The sequence below is a fragment of the Myotis davidii genome, unplaced genomic scaffold (assembly GCF_000327345.1).
Source record: "Myotis davidii unplaced genomic scaffold, ASM32734v1 scaffold200, whole genome shotgun sequence".
In the NCBI taxonomy this organism is placed as follows: domain Eukaryota; kingdom Metazoa; phylum Chordata; class Mammalia; order Chiroptera; family Vespertilionidae; genus Myotis; species Myotis davidii.
In genome coordinates this window covers 1,438,594-1,459,320 of record NW_006293700.1, presented here as the reverse complement: position 1 = coordinate 1,459,320, position 20,727 = coordinate 1,438,594, and the positions used below count along the sequence as shown (strand labels likewise).

Sequence of the window (20,727 nt, the reverse complement as noted above, 5' to 3'; positions counted from 1 at the left end):
GCCGCTGGCTTCCTCCGTAAAGAAGCCAGAGCTGGTCCCGACAGCGGGGCCGTGAGCCGCAGGGCCGAGGGGCCGGGCGGTTGCTGTGGCCCCCGGCGGCGGGAGAGGCTGCAGGTGCCGGGAGGTGTGCGTTCCTTCCCTCCCCCGGCCCCGGGGCGGAGGGCTCGCCGACAGCTGTTGCCTGTGGGTGATGCGCTTGGCGAGGCGGCAACCTCCGGCTCGCTCCCCAGCACACACGCCAGTCCCTCCCTTCTCTCCCTTTTGTATTTTTCTCCAAAGCCCCTGCGCCCTCTCCCATGTACTTACCTTACTTATTGACCCCCGCCCCCGTTCCCCCTCCTGGAAGGTAGAGGCCGACGGTGTAGCAGGGCCCGGAATAGGGCCTGGGTGTAGCAGCTGCTGAACTATTTGTTGAATGAGGGACGTTACGAATTCTTGGAAAAAAAACAAAAAAACTAGTGGAACGAGGCTGCCAGTGACCAAAGGATGAGTGAAATTTTTCAATGTAGTCCATATAGGCTTTTTAATGTTGTTATCGGGTAACTTAATACGTAGTTTATGTTTGCTTTTCTTCAAATGGGCTGCTCGAAGTCTGAATGTAGATTTTTTTAAGTTCCTGGCGGTGTCATTGATTTCCGCTTCGTCTGTTGCGGAGGAGGGAGTAGGTGGAGAGGAAGGAAAGGTGGAAGGGAGCTCGCTCCGCTGCCGGCTGGGCCCGCGCTGCTTACCTGCTCGGTGACCAAAGGCCCAGCCGGGTTCCGCTCCGAGTCAGGGCAGAACATCATCTGTGCTGCTCTCACAGCGGGGGTGCCAGGGTCCCATAGTGTGGTGTGAAGGCGCCATACGAGTACCATGTGAATGCATGACGTTATTAAAAGTGCAGTGCTCGACATTTGTACTCCTTTTCTCAATTTTCTGTTTATTTGTACTTTCTGCTTTGTTATTAGAGGTAATACTTTTGTGGTCTGGCCGGGTAGCTCAGTTGGTGAGAGCGTTGTCCCAAAACACCAAGGTTGCCAATACAATCCCCAGTCAAGGCACATACAAGAATCAACCAAGGAATGTATAAATAAATGCAGCAACAAATCGATATCTCTCTCTCTCTCTCTCCTCTCCCACTCTCTCCTAAAATCAATAAATAGAAATATTTTTCAAAAAAGAAATACTACTTTGTATAAATTACTGATTATCTCCATATGGTAAGAATTCCTCACTTTAGCCCAGCCGGCATAGCTCAGTGGTTGAGCGTCAACCTGTGAACCAGAAGGTCACGGTTCGATTCCCGGTCAGGGCACATGCCCAGGTTGCAGGTTTGATCCCCAGTGTGGGGTGTGCAGGAGGCAACCGATCAGTGATTCTCTTTCATCATTGATGTTTCTATGTCTCTCTCCCTCTCCCTTCCTCTCTAAAATCAATAAAAATATTTTTTTTTTAAAAAAAAGAATTCCTCACTTTAAAGATATAATATAGGAGTACTGTTAACTGCAAGGTATGTTTACAATGCTTTGAATTAAATGGAATATAAATCAGGAATACTGACCCTTAGAAAAGGCTAACTTTGTTTTTATGTAAGATATTTCACATTGTCTTATCACAATTCTAGGGAAATTCACCATCTGTACCTTGTCTCATGTGTTAATGATTTTTTTAACAGAGTGGTTTTTTGCCCTTATGTAAATATGTAAAATTTGTACAGCTAAATAGATACAACAATGATCTAAAAAGTTTTTAGGGTCAGTTGAAAAGAACATTAAAGTGATATACAGGAAAGGGAAGTTTGTGCAAGTTGTACATTTTTCTTACCATATGTTACAGTTTTAGGATTTGAAAGCATGTTATCTACATACAAGGAAAAATTGACCAGGTTAGTTTTTCTATTTTAAAATAATTACTTATAGCCCTGGCCAGGTAACTCAGTTGGTTAGAACATTGTCCCATCCATCAAGGTTTTGGGTTCCATCCCTGATTAGGGCACATACACACATACAAGGAGAAACCAATGAATGCATAAGTAAGTGAAACAACAAATCGATGTTTCTCTTCCTCTCTTCCTTTCCCTCGCCCTCTTTCTAAAATCAATAAATTGAAAATAAGTAAATAAGAAATAAAAAACTGCAGATAAATCTCCAAGTTAACAATTATAGAATGACAGTAATTGTGCTAGAATAATAGAAAAGTCGATGTTTTTGCAGTAGAGCTAAGCCTTTTGTGTGACTATATTGAGGACATGTCAGGATTTATGGTGAAATTGACAAAGCAATCATAGATACTATATTACTAGCCAAAATGTAGAATCAATATAGAAATACTATCAAAGCATAGATGCTAGAGCTTAAGGGTTCCATGTTCAAGTTAGAGCTTTACAGCTTGCAAACTGGATGACCTAAGCTTTAGGTCCTAAGGCATGTCGTTTAACTTCTCAGAATTATTTCCTTCTCTGTAAAATGGGGCTCGTTGACAAACTCAGAGAATAAAATTACTATGTGTCATGCCTATCTCGTTCAGTGGCATACAAGAGACATGCCATAAGTGGTAACTGTTATTATTCCTTAGATATTTATCAAAGTGGGAAGATACAAGACAGCATTTTTATGTGAGAGAAGGGCCCAACCATTAGTATTTAAAGAGACGATACAGGGTGGGGCAAAAGTAGGTTTACAGTTGTTCCTATGGAAAATAATACAAGAATAAACTTGTGTTTTATGTCTCACAACTGCAAACCTACTTTGGCCCCACCCTGTATATACTGAAAAGAGTGATGGAGTAGTAGTATGTTTGGGGGAAATGTAAGACTTTAATTTCCAGGAAACTTTGTGATATCAAAAATTGCTTATGAAATTTGAAATCATGTTTTTAGTATAGTCAGCATCTGTCCACATAATGCAAATTATGGTCTATAATTAGTGGCTTCGTATTTGAGTTAGGAAAGTTTGAACAGTTGAAAAATGTAAGGATACTTGGGAAGCTTTCTGAAAGTGAAGCTAGAGAAGAGTTGTGGGTTTCCAAGAGGAATATTTTCTGGAAGGGAGTTACTTCCCAGGTATTCAGGAGTCTAGGGTTGTGTGGGCCGTGCAGGCGTGGGGGACATTTACAGTTACAACCACCTTGGAATAGTTTTTGGAGGTTTATTTTTAAGCATGACTTGTCTTAATACCAACATTTTCTTTCCTTTTTTTTTAAGAACCTAATTTTATATAAACTGGTGGGAAAGTGGAATTTGGTATTCAGAAATTGTCCTTTTATCTTTCAGGCACCTGGTAAATGTAATAGTCACACCAACCTCTAACAAGTACAAAATACTAACCCCTCTGTATAACAAAAAGAAAAAAATACATTATGCTCCACTGGCAGCTACTTTAAGAAATATATGATAGTCTTGATGTTGCATCCAACATAGAATTAAACAATTCATTAGAGTTTGTGGTAACCTATTTAAGATATATCTGAATAAGTCATTTTTTTTTCTGGTAAATGGCGAATGGTGCTGTAAATGTCCAGAATTGCCATAAATGCAGTAATTTTACTTTTTAATCATTATATATTTCTGTAGCATATTTTATTCCAGGCTAATTTGTCTTACTATTAATTAATTGTAGGCTTAAGGGGCCTAGAAATGGTTCAGAATGTGATGACTGGTTTAATTTTCTAGAAACTTTTTGGGGGTGTGTAGTTTGCATTTTTTCTCTTATTCTACTTTAAATATATATATTAGAGAGGAAGGGAGAGGAAGAGAGAGAGAAAAACATCAATGATGAGAGAGAATTATTGATTGGCCCCCACTGGGGATCAAGCCCACAACCCAGACATGTGCCCTTGACCAGAAGTCAAACCCGAACCTCCTGGTTCATAGGTTGACACTCAACCACTGGGCCACCCTGGCCAGGCTGCTGCTGCTTCTTCTACTTAATGTCACATGATAAACTAGCTGAAGACCAGACTTTAATTTTATTTGGAAGCCTAGCATAAAAGGATAATCTAATTTGGTTTTGCTTTTGGTATTTGATATTCAATTAATCTTTGAAGAATTTCACTTGTCATTTGTAAGGGCCTCTTAAAAAGTTGTCTATGTAGCCGTGACCTCATATGCTAAACTAGAAATGGGGGTGTGAGTGTGTGTTTTACGTGTTTATGTTTATATATATGAAAATCTAAACAAAGATATTAAAAAATGAAGTTTAGTAATCAATCAACTTTATTAAAAAGAATAGCATGAAAGCAGTGTTACCCAGGAAATTCATGCCATCACTCTGCTCAAATGCATCCATGTGAATGATTCAAATTATAACAAGCCTTACTGGCTTTTTCTATTCAAGTGACCTTTATATTTCTACCAGAGTTAAGTGACTCACTTTGGTGTCATATCCTGGGCTTTATCACACAGACCTGCTTATTTTCAGATCCTGAATTTTAGTGTAGCAGAGGCTCAGCCACAACTTACCTGTTCACCTTCATTCTGCTTCTCATTTGCCCGCTCTCCAGCCAGTCCGAGCTTCCATAGTCCCTTGGCCCCTTTCCTTTTCTCCAGTTTGTTAGCCCCTCGTTGCTTTGCTTTCTCTGCAGACTTGAACTACTTATCCACACTCTCCCTCAGCTTCGTTTCCCTCCTGGTCTTTCTCTCCATTCATCCTGCATAGCCAACCATCTTCCCAGCCTGCCATCTGCCTTTCCTGTGCCTCCCCATTTGTGGATTGCTAAAAATTGCCAGAGAAAGGCATACACTCATGTTGCCCCCACGCAAGCTCAGTCTCTCCCATCATAAAAACAACATAAATCCTGACCTGGCATCTGTCACTGGGTACCACTGTGTTCCTCTTCTGTTCCTCAGTTCACTGTGATTGGCTTTCACTCTCATTACTTTGTTGAGACGACTCAAGCCACGACCACGACTTCTAAGATTGTCTGTTCCATTGTACTCTTTTCCCGCCACGTGTTCTTTGAAACTTTAACTTCATTAACCACACCTTTTTGAAATGTTTCCCCCTTGGCTTTTGGGGCATCAAGCTCTCTTCATTCTCTTTCTGCCTCTCTGATCATTTCTTATTTTGCCACCAGCTTTTTCTGTGCCCACTCCACAGTCTGAGGTGCTATTTGTCTATGAATACTGTACCCTGTCCATAGATGATTTATGTACTTTCAACAACTTCAGTTACTACCTGTAAATAGAGATGCCCAAGTCTTTTTTTTATATATATATATTTTATTGATTTTTACAGAGAGGAAGGGAGAGAGATAGAGAGTTAGAAACATTGATGAGAGAGAAACATCGATCAGCTGCCTCCTGCACATCTCCCACTGGGGATGTGCCCGCAACCCAGGTACATGCCCTTGACCGGAATCAAACCTGGGACCTTTCAGTCCGCAGGCCGAAGCTCTATCCACTGAGCCAAACCGGTTTTGGCGATGCCCAAGTCTTTAAGCTAGCGTCTCCCTGCAGAGTTCCAGACTTAGGCTTTAGCTGCCTACAGAAATCTAAGTTTATCTAGAACTCAGTTTCTTCTCTTTTTCCTCAAACCTGCTGTTCCTTCTGTATTTCACATTTTTATTAATACCATTACTTTTCACGTAGGCTGTAAGCATCAATACATAATCATTGACTCTTGCTTACCAAGCCTTATTCTGCTTCAAAAGTCCCACTTCTATCCTACTACCACTGCCTTAGTTCGGGCCTTATTATCTTTCATGTGCTCTCTTACAGAAGTTTTATACTTGGCTTGCATACTTACTCCAGATTATATTGTATCTAGTATGTATATGTGTGTGTGTGTATATATAAAAAAGCCAAAGTGACCATTCGACCATCCTACCGGTAGCTATTACATGCACTGACCACCAGGGGGCAGACGCTCAACGCAGGAGCTGTTGAGCTGTGGTGACTTGGCAGCTGTGGTTCTTGGCAGATGCACCCGGAACCAGAGAGGAGGGAGCCTGATTCTGGGGTGCATCACCCAATAACCGCCCTCACAATCCAGGACCCCTGGGGGGGGGGCGTGTCGGAGAGCCAGTTTCGCCTGATCCCCGCAGGCCAGGCTGAAGGACCCCACTGGTGCACGAATCCGTGCACCGGCCTCTAGTTCAGTAATAATGAGCCATCACCTGATATGTGCCAGGCCTCATGCTAGTCTCTAGCATATGATGATGAGCAGAAACAGGCATGGTCCCAGCTCTTACGGGGCTTACTTTCTAATGAGTGAGACAGAAATTGTTAATATAATTACATCAAGAGTATGTGTTTTGAAAGGAAGACAGTTCTCTGAGATAATCTAACAAAGGAAATGACCTGCTCTAAAGGACAAGACAGGCTTCCTTGAAAAGGTGTGACTGAACTAGGATCTGAAGGGTGAAGGTTTCCTAGCAGTTTTAGGTAGAGCTGCACAGACCCTGTGATAGGAGGAATGCCACAGACAAGAGAACAGGAGGAAATGGTCCGAGATGAGGCTGGATGCTGGAGGCCGAGGGGAGGGGTCAGACCATGGATTGTTGTTTGGGGCACATTGGAGATTTTGTTCATCTGAGAAAGATCAGGAATCTAGTGAAGGATTTTCGGGAGGAGGGTGCCCATGGGGAGATGTGTTAATATGATCAGAAGATGATTCTGGTTGCAGTGTGGAGTCTGGGTCCAAGGAGACTTGAGAAACCACTTAGTTAGCCACAGCCAGCTACTAAAAAGCACGTGTGAACTTTCCTCTCCTCAAAATTCTCCGGTCTAAAATAAAATCTAAACTTACTTAGATCAAGGAACAAGGTCCTTTCTAGCACTGATAGCTTGTCTAGGTTTTTCTACCACTTCTGAAGTGTGCCCATGCCAGGCCTGTGTTTATTGCTATTTAACTTTTGCACTTTCTGTCCCTTCTGCCTACACTGCCCTCTTCATCCCCCTCGTCAACTTATTTTCCAATGAGACAACTCCCTCACCCTCACCACATCCTCTCAGAAACCTTTCTAGAACATGCCTCATTCCCCACCCAAGAAAAAAACAAAAACAGTTTGTTTATTCTGAATATCCATTGGCACTGATGCTATAGTATTATAATAATTTTGTCTTCCTGGCCCAACTAAGCTCGTAGTCATCAAGGATTGTATCATTCACCTTTGTTTTATTTTTTGCCTGGTACCTATAAATATTCAGTAGGCATTCAGTATTTCTTTTCTGACCGCTTTACTTTTACCAGTAGTTGGGTCAGCTAAATATTTATTGACCACTTAGTTATGCCAGGTGTGTGGGAGATCAACCCATATACACCACAAGCCCTTTGATCTTTGTCATGGCTACTGTGTTCCCATTTCTTTTAATTTACATTAACATTTTTTTCTTGCTAGGACCTGTGTGTTCATTAGTCTAGAGTAGAGAAACTATCTTTCAAATCACCATTTAGTGGATCTGCAGAGAGTATTTCTTTTGAACTCTTGAAGTTAGGAGTGAATTACACAATCTCATGTGAACTGCAGAATGCTCTTATTGTGAGCTCCCATCCTCAGTTCCTTGGTGATCAAGAATTCCATTTGTGCCTCTCAGGGTGCTGCAGGAACTAGGGTGCCCTTGGTTCTTAGATTTGGGGATAGAAGCTGTAATATTTTCCCCCTGATCAACTATTGATAGGTCACAAATTGACTTGATCTTTTTTTTTTTCTTTCTAGATATCAGCAAAAGTTGCTATCATTTTTGTTACTCTTCAGTACAATGTTACCCTCCCTGCAACAGGTAAGTAGCTTTCTTTTAGAATTGTCTACTTAAGTAGAAAGGTTCACTTTCTGGGAACCTGGGAAACTGGGAAATTTCCGTGAACACTAGGTTCTTCATTAATTTTCACAAATCTCATTCATGATTAGACAACATTATTTTGATATTTTTGTAATGTAAGATCTGATGTTTTTGGTTGACTTCACCCTATGTACTATATGGAAATCAGTTTTTATGTGTTTAGTGTTTGTTGTACATTTTTGTAAATGAGCTTGAAATTCTGTCAAAGAACTTTTCTTTTTGCCTTCTCTTCCCTTTAGCATAGATATTTTACATTTGTTTAAAATATCATTGTTCACCCAAGGTTTCTGAAGGCACAATGTTTAGTTTCAGTTTTCCCAACCAGTGAGTTATGATTTAGACCTATAATAACAATCCTTTTAAGCCTATTTTATTTTCAGCTTTTTTGTCGTGCTCTACCTATAACATTATTTCAATTAGGATGTCAGAAAGCTCTAGGGGTAATTTGGTAATGGCACCCAAACTATACTTTTAGGTTTCATTTCAAAAAGGTTTTTCTAAATTATGCTATGTGAAAATCAAGTTGTTACTGGAAGTTGATTGTAGTTGAAAACAGTAATATAACTAACTAGCATGGGGGAGGAATGGGGTGTTCAGTTCATAAAATATTAACATATTCAGGCAGTAAACTTGCCCTGAATTTCTCTATTTAAAATGTAAGATGAGCCCTAGCCGGTTTGGTTCAGTGGATAGAGTGTTGACCTGCGGACTGAAGGGTCCTAGGTTTGATTCCGGCCAAGGACACATGCCTGGGTAGTGGGCTCGATCCCCAGTTGGGAGCGTGCAGGAGGCAGCCGATCAATGATTCTCTCTCATCATTGATGTTTCTATCTCTCTATCCTTCTCTCTTCCTCTCTGAAATCAATAAAAATATATTTAAAAATAAAATAAAATGTAAGATGAATTATGTAACATTGAGTTGGGTTTTTCCCATTATATAAAGTTTTGTAAACATTTGACTTAGTGATTTAGATATCAGATAACTGAGAACCACAAAGTTGTTTTGAAATTTGAATAAGCCAGAGAAAAATGAAGTACCTTACCAACTCCTAAGTATTTGATTAAGCTTTGTTCTAAACAATTACAGCAATTTCAAGGATTAAAAACAATTTTAAGAAGCGGTGTATAGATCAAAACTAAATCAAATACAGGTTAAATCTCTTTTTCCTTCAGAATCATCATGAGATGTCTAGTTGGAAAGTAGAGGTAGAAAGTAGAAAATTTCAAAAGTTCTTTAAAAATACAGGCAAATGGGCTAAGTGTAACCTAATCTCTACGCCTGGGATAATGTCAATTTTACAATCTTCCCAAGGAGTTGAGTGTGGCCAACCCCCTCCTGTTTTTTGGTTTTTGATGGCTGTGACTAACATAACATGTGTCAAGTCTTTGTAAGTAATTTTTGAAGCTTTCAATTCCTAGATAGTCTCCTCAATTTTCATTGTTGCCATGACTCAAGATGTCCAAAAGCAAATTACCATGGTGTTTCTGTAGTACTTATTTATTAGGTTAATCATCTTTTGTTCGTTTCCATAACTATGTTGTACTTAGTGCTGTTTTTATAATCTCATGTATATTTTTGTGTATGTGTGTCCTGTCCTTTTTGGCCTTCAGAAGAACAAGCTACTGAATCAGCATCTTTTTATTACTATGGTATCAAAGATTTGGCTACAATTTTCTTCTACATGCTAGTGGCGATAATTGTTCATGCCATAATTCAAGAGTATGTGTTGGATGTAAGTATACAATCTTAGAAATCTATACTTTGTAAAATACTCGCTCTCCATACTGTGATTGTCATATTAAATATATTTTATAATCTTAATTATTGATTGTTTTTATTTTTAGAAAATTAACAGGCGAATGCACTTCTCCAAAACGAAACACAGCAAGTTTAATGAATCTGGTCAGCTTAGTGCATTCTACCTCTTTTCTTGTATTTGGGGCACATTCATTCTAGTATCTGTAAGTATATGCTATGCTTACATTTTCATTTCTTAGAAGTATTTACATTATATACCCAGAACAGAAAATGAAATCCTGTTCTATTTTTTAATGTAAGCAAACCCTAAACCTTAGAAAATCTCTCTTCTATTGCTATATAAGATTAGGTATTCTACTAGTGAACTAATGTAAAGCAAGTTTCATGGATAAGTCTGTCTTAGTTTTTATACAGCAAAAATTCTAAACCATGTTTAATGCTTGAGAAAGCCTTATTGCAGTCAGTTGAATGTTATTTTATATCTTGTAGTCATTTTCAGGCATCTCTGTATTAGCACAAAGGGTAAGATGTCAGTGATACCTATGCTAGGTTACATTAGTTGTAATGTTTCTAGCCATTTCCTCCTTTAAAAACAGTTCAGATATTTTCCAGGCAACTTAAATTGTTGATTAGCTTTGCAGTTAAGGCAATCTAAACCTTTAAATGTATCATTCTAACTAATGAGGGGGAAAGCAGTATCAACCTTAGTATTAGTACTCCTGAGTTAACATATTTTTTAATGTCAGGACACATAATTTTTTAGCTACCATGTTAGAGATAAATAAATAAGCAAAGTGAATTTTATCTTGAAGATTTGTTTTAAAAACTAAAAGTGATAAAAACTAAGTGTTGTATTTCATTGGGAAAAAATTCTTATTAAAGATGGTTCACTTTAGTTTTTTTCCTTGCGCAACAATTCTCACTGACTAGTATGGTTATCTAAGAAAAAGATTTGGTGGCTATGTGGACATAATCAATAAAACTTGGCAGCACCTTGATCTTCCATCTCCTGGCTACCTCTTTCCCAAAACCCTCTGATTACCCAAGATATAATCCATCTCCCCTGCAGCTATTGTACCTCTGTTATGGACTATTTCTGTTTTTTTGGTTCGTTGATGTTCGTTTGTATACATTCATTTTTTACTCTACTGAACTGAAAGAATTTAGAAGGCCAAGAATTATGTCTTATTTGACTTCGAACATCCATTGATTTTCACTTCACTAAAGTAAGCAATTCAGCTGAGTTGACAAAACTAAAACAACTGAAGAGTTTGACTTTGCTCTTTAGAACTTGACATAGGGAGTTTAAGAAATGAAAATATTGTCTTATTTTCCAAGAAGTTTGCATAATACTAATAGACTAATTTTTATATCTTCTTTCTTAGGAAAACTACATCTCAGACCCAACTATCTTGTGGAGGTCTTATCCCCCTAACCTGATGACGTAAGTTATTTCTAGCAGGCTTTTCTTAATTAAGGACCATGATCATGTCATGTCACTTTTAAGCAGAATTCATTCTTAGTCTCTTTAGAACTTTAGGCGAATGCATACAATAGTATGTCTTTGGCAGGCTGCTGCCATAGGAAAAAAATTCCTGTGTGCTTTTTTCATGAATGTAATCTTTTCAGTATGTTTGTTAGCTTGAGAATTCTGATTATAACAATCTCTAATTTAGTACTCGTGTCCCTTTCTTCTCCCTCATCCTTTCTCCTCTTTCCTGCTCCATCTTCTCCATAGGTTTGCTCTTTTTCTTTGCCTCAGATTCTTCACTCTTTCACTCTTTTATTCTCTTATACTATAAGCTTGAGAGTGGGAATTGTTTCTTTCTAGCCCCCAAGGTTTCTATATGGTGCTTTAAGAAGCTTATTGGCTGCAAAGGCATTCAACTATACTATTCATTCTTCAAGCTAAGCTCTAGAACAGCTATTCCAGATTTTTCTCATACTTAGCCTGTATTATTTTTTGCTTTTCTGAATTTGTCATTGTGATGTATAATATTTTATGTAGTATCTATATATTGTTGTGTCATTTATGTAAGTCTTATATTGTGCCCATGCCCACCAAGACTGTGTGCCTTGACAGCAGTAGAAACTCTGTTTATTCTCTGTCCTCTGTCATGCCGGGCTGTAGGTGCTTCTCACCTAGACTTGGAGAAAAGATGTGAAGGGAGTGCCATGGCCGGGCATGTCTCCATATCTTCAAGGCCAGCAGTAATGTCCACTCTGCTGAATCATGTGACTTTTTAAAGTTATATCAATTCAATGAACTTTTATAGAATGGGTTATAAACATCATATTTATGTGGGACTGTATTTCTTCCCTCCCCCCTCCCTGGAAATTATTTCACATTAGCTTTGAGGTTTCTATTTTAGACTCTGGAGGAGGAGGAGAAGGGAGAATAGAGACAGCAGGAGGGACTAGAGGGTACAGTGTAAAGAGGAGACTAGTGATTTCAGGCTGATTAGACTATATCTCTCGGGGAACCTTCTTTGCCTTATTGCTCTTTTTAATCCTGGTTGACCTCCATTTATTTGGGACTCTCAGTGTTCCATCCAGGTAGAGTTACCATATTTCACTAAGAGAAAAGCCAGGGGATATTTGAAATTGGGATTATTCTAGTTTCAGGTGATTTTTAATCTGTGTGCCTTTGCTTTTATGTCAGTCTTATGCCTTTCCCACTTCCCTTTTAATTTTATTCATTTCAGAGAGGAAGGAAGAGGGAGAGCGAAATAGAAACATCAATGATAAGAGAATCATTGATTGGCTGCCTCCTGCATGCTCCCTACTGGGGATTGAGTCCACAACCCAGGCATGTGTCCTGACTAGGAATCTGAGCCATGACCTCCTGGTTCATAGGTCGCTGCTCAACCACTGAGCCATGCTGGCCCGGCTCCCACTTCCCTTTTCATGAAACTTTCTAGATCTGTGGTTTGAGTCCCTCAGTCATGATCCGTATGTGTTCAGTAGCTAACATGACACATGAATCAGTATTAATTATCTAATAGACCCAGGGCTTTGGTTCCTTCCAGCTAGCTTGCATGTTTACAGGGTTCTTCAGATGATGTCTTTGCTTCTGCTGCTTAATCCAGAGGAATTGACTGGTGGTGGAAATATCCCGGGGAGATAGGGGAAGTGGCTGAGGGAGAGTTGTTGAAAGGTGCATAGAGTATTAATTGTAAGGGCACCTGAAATGATAGTGCAAGCATAAATACTTAGTATATCCTCATTTTCAATGTTCATTTTTAACTTTAGTCTTTAAAAATATCAGGCTTTAAAATGTATTTTTTACTTCCTTGTGTTACACAGATTTCAGGTGAAGTTTTTCTACATATTACAGTTGGCTTACTGGTTTCATGCTTTTCCTGAGCTCTACTTCCAGAAAACCAAAAAAGTAAGCTGGGATTTTGTGATTTTAAAATTATCTGTCATTTTTTTTTCCTTTCGTGTCTCTAACCTCCCTCTTACCTCAAGTCTTCCCCCATTCTTCTCCCAGCTCCCCTCTTTCCACAAAGACTAGGTATCCTTAAGTATTTATTGGGGGGGGGCTTTAGTTTTTACTTAGAGGGGGGTCTTTTACATTAGACATGCTAATTGCTTGTTTTAAAATTGTTACTAGTAATTTAAATAAATTAAATTTTGAAATGTAATATTAATTTTATATTATTGACATAAGGATTAATCAGATTTACCACAACTAACGGTTCTGTGTGTAATTCCCAAAGGAAAATTCAGTATTGAAACAAGTAAACCACAGTTAAATATTCACCAGTGAGGCTTTTCCTGACCTGGGTGGAGCATTCCCTTTTTAGCATGTGGGAGAGGTGTTTGTTTTATCTGGACAAATAAACTCCTGGGCACTGCAGTTTTCTTTTTTCCAGCTTTACCCTCCATACTTCTGAAGTCAGACTTCCGTGATATTACAAAGCAACTTGATTTCCTTTATTGAACTTTTTCTCCTCTAAAATCTACGCTAGCTCCCTGTTACTTTAAACTAAAGTAGAGCTACTGGCCTGTGCTCTAAGGGTCCCTCATCTGAGCTTCCCTCTCTGGTCCCTTTCTCTTCTGCTCTCTCCTGTGCTTCATTCCCATTAATCTCTAATTTTATAACCCCAGCACATCAGTTCTTTTTCCTGGAATACCTTTTCCCTATGATAAATTAATGAAGCACTTTTATTCCCTTTTGGGGGGAGAGATTATTTTAAAATTCCCATATATGAAATTGTACATGGATGAAGATAAGGATGAAGCAAGTTTGCTCATGAGTTAGCAACTATTGAAGCTGGGTTATGGTTACGTGAGGATTCATTTAACCCCCTATTTTATATGTACATATGTATACATTTTCCACATTTAAAACATTTTGTCATTGTCTTTAAGAAGCTTTCCCAAATAGAAATGTAACAACCCTTCCAATGACCAGTTTATCTCTGCCTCCTCAATCACCACAGTCACTTCTTTCTATATGTGCTACAAAGATTTCATGAGTATAGTGTTTTGATTTACTACTGTTTTGTGTTTGTGTTTTTTTGTGTTCTATGTGGCTGTCATATTGATGTTTCTGCTACTATGAAAAAACAGCACCACATTAGAGTCTTATGTTGATTTCTTTTATCAAGTAGAATGTTTTTCTAGTTAAGTTGATTGTAAGGATTAGGATGATGATCCATAAAACCTTTGATTTCAAATTGTCTGAAGATAAAATTTGTAGACTCCCAATTTCCAGTAGCCCTTCCATATTCAGTAAGCTCTCAGTGTGAACCATGGATGTCCTAGAGATACGCTGGGACAGTAGCCACTGGTCCCATTTAAAATGTAATAAAAACAAAATTCACTTTCTTGGTCACACGAGGCCTATCTCAGATTCCCATTAGCTGCATGTGGCTACACTGCCCAGAGATGGAGAAGTTTCCATCCTTGCAGAAAGTGCTTTAGGACAGCGCTGCTGAAAAGCATAGTTTCTTGATGTCTTAGTGCCAGGGCTCAAGTATTGAAAGCTTTCTTCATATACTTGTATACCCATACCTCTGGGTTTTACTATTAATCCATATTCTATAGTTTGGTCATTGATCATGTACGTAAATAGGGATCTTTCAAAGTAATTGTTCATTTTAGTTCTTATCAGTTCCTCCCAGATGGCATTTCTCCAGAAATGCAATCTAATTTTTATGGAATAATTTGCATAACTTAGAACTTAACTGAAACTATTTTTAACACCTACATATTACAGTCAAAAGTAACTGTTCCAAGTAATTAACATAATTTGAAAGTAACAGCTGTATATGTGTTAAACAGTTTCTTAAAATTTACTCAGAAAATTATTTTTGGAAGAAATCTTTACTGGAAGAAACTAGCATAGTGATAGTTTTGAAACAATTCTACAGAGAAGTGAAGAAAGAACAGAACACTGTTAGCAGTTCAAGAGGTATGTTAGTCATGAATAACTCAGTTTTTCTTGAGAATATTTTAATTACATATATGTGCTTCACTATAAACAACAATCCACCATTTTGCCTATGAAAAAATTCAAAATATAATTTCCTTTTTTAAAGTATATTTTTATTCATTTCAGACAGGAAGGGAGAGGGAGAGGGAGATAGAAACATCAATGAGAGAGAATCATTGATTGGCTGCCTCCTGCACACCCCCTACCGGGGATTGAACCTGAAACCTGGGAAATGCGTTTCACTATAAACAACAATCCACCATTTTGCCTATGAAAAAATTCAAAATATAATTTCCTTTTTTAAAGTATATTTTTATTCATTTCAGACAGGAAGGGAGAGGGAGAGGGAGATAGAAACATCAATGAGAGAGAATCATTGATTGGCTGCCTCCTGCACACCCCCTACCGGGGATTGAACCTGAAACCTGGGAAATGCGTCCTAACCAGGAATCCAACCGTGACCTCCTGGTTCATAAGTTGATGCTCAAACACTGAGTCACACCAGCCAGGCCAAAATGTAATTTCTTAGCCAAATTGAATATATGAAGTTTCAGGGAAGTATGGATGAAACAACCAAATGTTTTATTTCTGATATTTAGTTTATTTAGTTATACATACATATAATTGTGTATAATAGAAAGTATAGAAACATCAGTGATGAGAGAGAATCACTGATTGGCTGTGTCCTGTATGCCCCACACTGGGGATCGACCCCACAACCAAGGCATGTGCCCTTGACCGGAATTGAACCTTCAGGCCGATGCTCTCTCTATCCACTGAGCCAAACTGGCTAGGGTTTGACTAAGGTTTTTAAGGCTATTATCAGTATAGATTACTATACTGTGAGAGCTTTGGAAAGATTTAAATATGAGATGGCTCCATCTGTGGTTTAAGGAGTGAGCTTTGCCTTACGTTTTGGCATATATATAATGCTCAGTTTAAAGTAAAGTTTGTTTTGTAGTACAGTATAGTTAAGAAAGCATTTTTTTAGAAAAATAGAAATTCACTAAAGTATATGGCTGACCTTTCTAATTAAAAGTTGTTAGAATAACAACCAAAAATGTCACTTGAAGTTATTTATAATTTTAGAATTTGGTTTGACTTAGTGTTCTATATTTATTATTTTCCTTGAAACATTAGAATCAGAATTTTAAGTCATCATTCCATTATTTCATTCTTATGTAAACTACATGACCATTAGCATTAAGAATATATAAATAGTTAGCAAAGCTTTTCTAACACATTTTCATTATATATTTTTCCATTAGAGTATAAAAAAGTTTAACTTTTTTTTTGCTTTTCATCTTCACCCAAGGATATGTTTATTGATTTTAGAGAGAGAGGAACATCGATCGGTTACTTTATACTCGTCCCAACTGGCGATCGAACCCACAACCTATGTATATGCTCTGACCCGGAATCGAACCCGCAACCTTTTTGGTGTATGGGACAATACTCTAATCACCTGAGCCATCTGGCTAGGGCAGAAATGTTTGTTAATCTCTCAACAAACAAAAAAGTAAAGCCTCATTTCTGATTCCTGATAGGAAAAGTTTACGTAACAAAATCATACATAGCATATCATATATCAATCATGTATATAGCATATCAAATTACATTTATAACTGAGCTGTTCTGAAGTGATTATAACAGAAGAAAGAAGTTCTCTTCTCTCCTTTGGTAAGGAGAAATATTATCAGAAGTTAGAAAATTATTTGGAAAGGACCTTAAGACTGCTTATTCTCAAAGATACTTCTCTCTCCAGTTGTACTAACCACTATAAACCTGGCATTATGTCTAGGAATTTTCCCTGAAAGTCCCCAAACATAGTTATGTCTATAGGACCATTAGACTGTCTTATGTTCCACCTTTAACACTTGATCTTTGTACCATTATTACTACAGGAGAGTTTTCAAGTTCAAAAGTACACTTATAAAATCTCTACTCTTTGTCAGAAGACTCGATGAAGTAACTCTACTGAAACGACTAACATAGCCATATATATACATACACACACACACACACACACACACACAGGTTTCTCCCACTATCCAAAAATAGAGTGCTCCATTTCTTTCACAAAAAGAAATGCCATAAAGCAAAGCAGCAATTACCTTGCTAATGGCTGCACAAAGTAACTCAAGATAAAGCACAGATGCTCTTAGACACAGTTCAAAGCTATGGTGGCTCCATGCTGAGATGCTGGATGTAGTTCCTGGGGAAGGAGCTTGGGGGTCTGCCTGCTCTTCTCTAAGGCTCACTGCCAGACATGCTAAATGCTCTTCACTTGTGGCCATTTTTTATATAATCCTATTGAGATTTCTTTCGGTTATGAAAGCAGATGCTAATGTAGGGCTTCCATAAACTCAAAGTGGTGTAAATGAACTTTGGAAATGCCACGGGATAACTGTATAGGGAAAACTGCCAAAATTAGGAGAGTAGAAATGCAAGGTACAGGCATTTCATAAATTAGCAAGTATTTATTGGGCCCATCACTGTATTTTACAAATATTTTTCACTGCAACCCAAAATGAAAACTAGATTTTATGTCATGATTCTGTGTGTGTGTGTGTGTGTGTGTGTGTGTGTAAAATCTGGAATAAAATTTTCTTACTCTACACTCTAGCATTTTCTATTCTGTTTTTTTTTAATTCTTATAGGGTTTTTTAATCATTTGTTCTTTTTTTAAAATATTTTTTATTGATTTCAGAGAGGAAGAGCGAGGGAGAGAGAGAAACATCAATGACAAGAGAGAATCATTGATCAGCTGCCTCCTGCACATCCCCCTCTGGGGATCGAGCCTGCAACCCAGGCATGTGCCCTTGACCAGAATTGAGCCCAGGACCCTTCAGTCTGCAGGCCAACGCTCTATCCACTGAGCCAAACCAGCTAGGGCTCCATTTCATATTTTAAAAGAGGTTAGTGTGACTCCCTAAATTGATTTTATGATCCACTAGTATGTCTTAACATTTTTTATTTATTTATTTATTTAATATTTTTATTGATTTCAGAGAAGAAGGGAGAGGGAGAGAGAGTTGAAAACATCATTGATGAGAGAATCATTGATTGGCTACCTCCTGCATGCCCCCACTTGAACCAAGCATACAACTTGGGTATGTGTCCTGGACTGGAATTGAACCTGGGACCCTTCAGTCCCAGGCTGACACTCTATCCACTGAGCCAGACCAGCTAGGGCTTGACTTACATTTTTAAAAAACACTGTTTCTAAGATAACTAGGCTTCTAGGACTGTGGGAGAATAAAAGAGAAACAGAATTAAATGTGAATACGTGGCTTAGAGGGTTATTAAGAAAAGAAGGAAGAATAAACAATTAGTTTCGTAAGTGAGAAGATAAAATTTTAACCTTTGGTTTTAGTGACTATAACTGATAGTGAAAGGAATTAAAAGCATGACCTAAAAAATGTAAATACTGTTTTAGGTAAAACAAAAGCCTCTCTACCTCTAACCATAGCAATTTTAATATTAGAAGGACATTATCATGGGAATTAATAGTGTGTCATCTGCCAAAACCGGTTTGGCTCGGTGGATAGAGCGTCGGCCTGCGGACTGAAGGGTCCCAGGTTCGATTCTGGTCAAGGGCATGTACCTGGGTTGCAGGCACATCCCCAGTGGGAGGTGTGCAGGAGGCAGCTGGTTGATGTTTTTCTCTCATCGATGTTTCTGACTATCTCTCTCCCTTCCTCTCTGTGAAAAATCAATAAAATATATTTTAAAAAAATAGTGTGTCATCTAATAAATGTTTATTATCAAAAGAACTATAGATCTTAGCATGCAAGGGATTTTGAATTCATCTGACTCTGGCAAACCCAAGTATTAGTCACACGTTACAGATGAGGTAGCTGAAGCCAAACGAAATTAAATGACTTGCTAAATCATGCTGCTGATTGGGACGAGCAGTTGGGGTAGGGTGGAAGTGGCAGAATACCCTCAGGTCCTCTCTCATAGTCCATTTCTCACCCTACCACAGTGCTCCTAAGGAACAGAAATATGTCAGCACGTTTCACCTACAATGCAGTTTTCTGTTTACAGGAGGATATTCCTCGGCAGCTTGTCTACATAGGTCTTTACCTCTTTCACATCGCCGGAGCTTATCTTTTGAAGTAAGTTAGGATTTTTCTTGGGTGTGTATAGTATGCTAATCTGTCTTAGTTGATAAGTAACCTTTACATTTTAAATTTGTTCTTTTAACAGCTTGAATCATCTAGGACTTGTTCTTTTGGTGCCACATTATTTTGTGGAATTTCTTTTCCACATTTCCCGCCTGTTTTATTTCACTGATGAAAAGTATCAGAAAGGGTAAGTTGGTTAGCCATTCTGTTTCTGTTGTAATTAAAGCCAGTGCCTATGTTGCCAAGGCCCATACTGTGGGCAGTTACATTACTTCATACGTTGTTAGTAGCAGCTTTAAATAAAATGAAACTAAAAGCAACTCAGGTGGGTATTTTCTCTAAATGGGGTCTTTTTTTAGCTGGAGAGATATTATGTGGGAACTTGTAACCCTGAAGGCTTTTTGAGTATACTTTCCTAACTTCTCCAGTCTTGCTTTTAATGCATGTTTTTCTCTTGGACGAGGTATTATAAGAAAGTGAACTTTCAGAAGAAAATAAAATAATAAATTATATAACCTTAAAAATATGAAAATATTTTGATGGTAAAATTGAACTGAAAAGAGAATTGAAGCGGTATTGTAAAGAGTGTAAAGTCTTTAAAAAAAAAAAAGTAGAACTAGGACTCTTAAATGAGAATTGGGGTCCTACTTACAACACAGCTTTTGTTGTGTTTTCTCCAGTAGTTTTCAAAATTACTATACATACCAGGAGTTGTGAAGGTCATTCTATGGAGTAAAAAGAGGATTAGCCAAACAAAAAATAAAATGTTTCTTTACTGGACCTCCTAGAACCTTAAATATGCTAATGTGTACCTCTGAGAGTGTGATATGCAGCATCTTCCAAATATTTTACTTGCAGAATTATTTTTGCAGGAAAATAACAAATGTTGTTTTAATATGCATTTACTTAATAGAGTCTGATTCCTACTAGAATATTTTCTTATTGTTGCAATTTTATGAATTTGACTTCTGACATTTTTCTTCCAGCTTTTCTCTGTGGGCAGTTCTGTTTGTTTTGGGAAGACTTCTGACTTTAATTCTTTCAGTACTCACTGTTGGCTTTGGCCTTGCAAGAGCAGAGAACCAGAAGCTGGATTTCAGTACTGGAAACTTCAATGTGCTGGGCGTAAGGTACAGTCCATTTAAGATCTTTCTCACTTTGCACAGCTGTATAGTATGTATTAGCAGTTTATGCCATGAAATACCTAAAAAATATGGAGGTTAGGGAAAATACTCATTTCATTTCATACCTGCTTTATATGTCTAAATTTAAATGTCAAACCATTTATTTAACTTCTGGGATTAAATTATTAATGGAATAATTACTTGGGAATTCAGCACTAAATTAATACTATCAAAACAAGATAGACCACTTTTTTAAGTAGCATTGTTTTGATGCACTCTGATATTTTGTTTATTTTTTCATATTCTCAGAATTGCTGTTCTGGCATCGATTTGCATTACCCAAGCATTCATGATGTGGAAGTTCATTAATTTTCAGCTTCGCAGGTGGAGAGAACATTCTGCTTTTCAGGCACCAACTGTGAAGAAGAAGCCAACAGTGACAAAGGGCAGATCTAGAAAAGGAACAGGTTGGTATTCAGTAAGCAATGAAAAACCTGGAGTAGAAAACACTA

General features: G+C 38.1%; 1 protein-coding gene across 1 annotated transcript in view; it reads left to right on the top strand.

Moving 5' to 3' along the window:
- The window catches only part of TRAM1 (translocation associated membrane protein 1), a 27,321-nt gene that overhangs the window by 458 nt on the left and 6,136 nt on the right, over positions 1–20,727 (top strand). Inside the window, exons 2-10 of the mRNA XM_006767319.2 lie at positions 7,636–7,699; positions 9,371–9,492; positions 9,605–9,721; positions 10,904–10,962; positions 12,825–12,909; positions 19,012–19,082; positions 19,174–19,278; positions 20,078–20,221; positions 20,525–20,682. Of these exons, the coding sequence (XP_006767382.1) occupies positions 7,636–7,699; positions 9,371–9,492; positions 9,605–9,721; positions 10,904–10,962; positions 12,825–12,909; positions 19,012–19,082; positions 19,174–19,278; positions 20,078–20,221; positions 20,525–20,682 (925 nt within the window). The remainder of the gene's footprint in view (positions 1–7,635; positions 7,700–9,370; positions 9,493–9,604; positions 9,722–10,903; positions 10,963–12,824; positions 12,910–19,011; positions 19,083–19,173; positions 19,279–20,077; positions 20,222–20,524; positions 20,683–20,727) is intronic.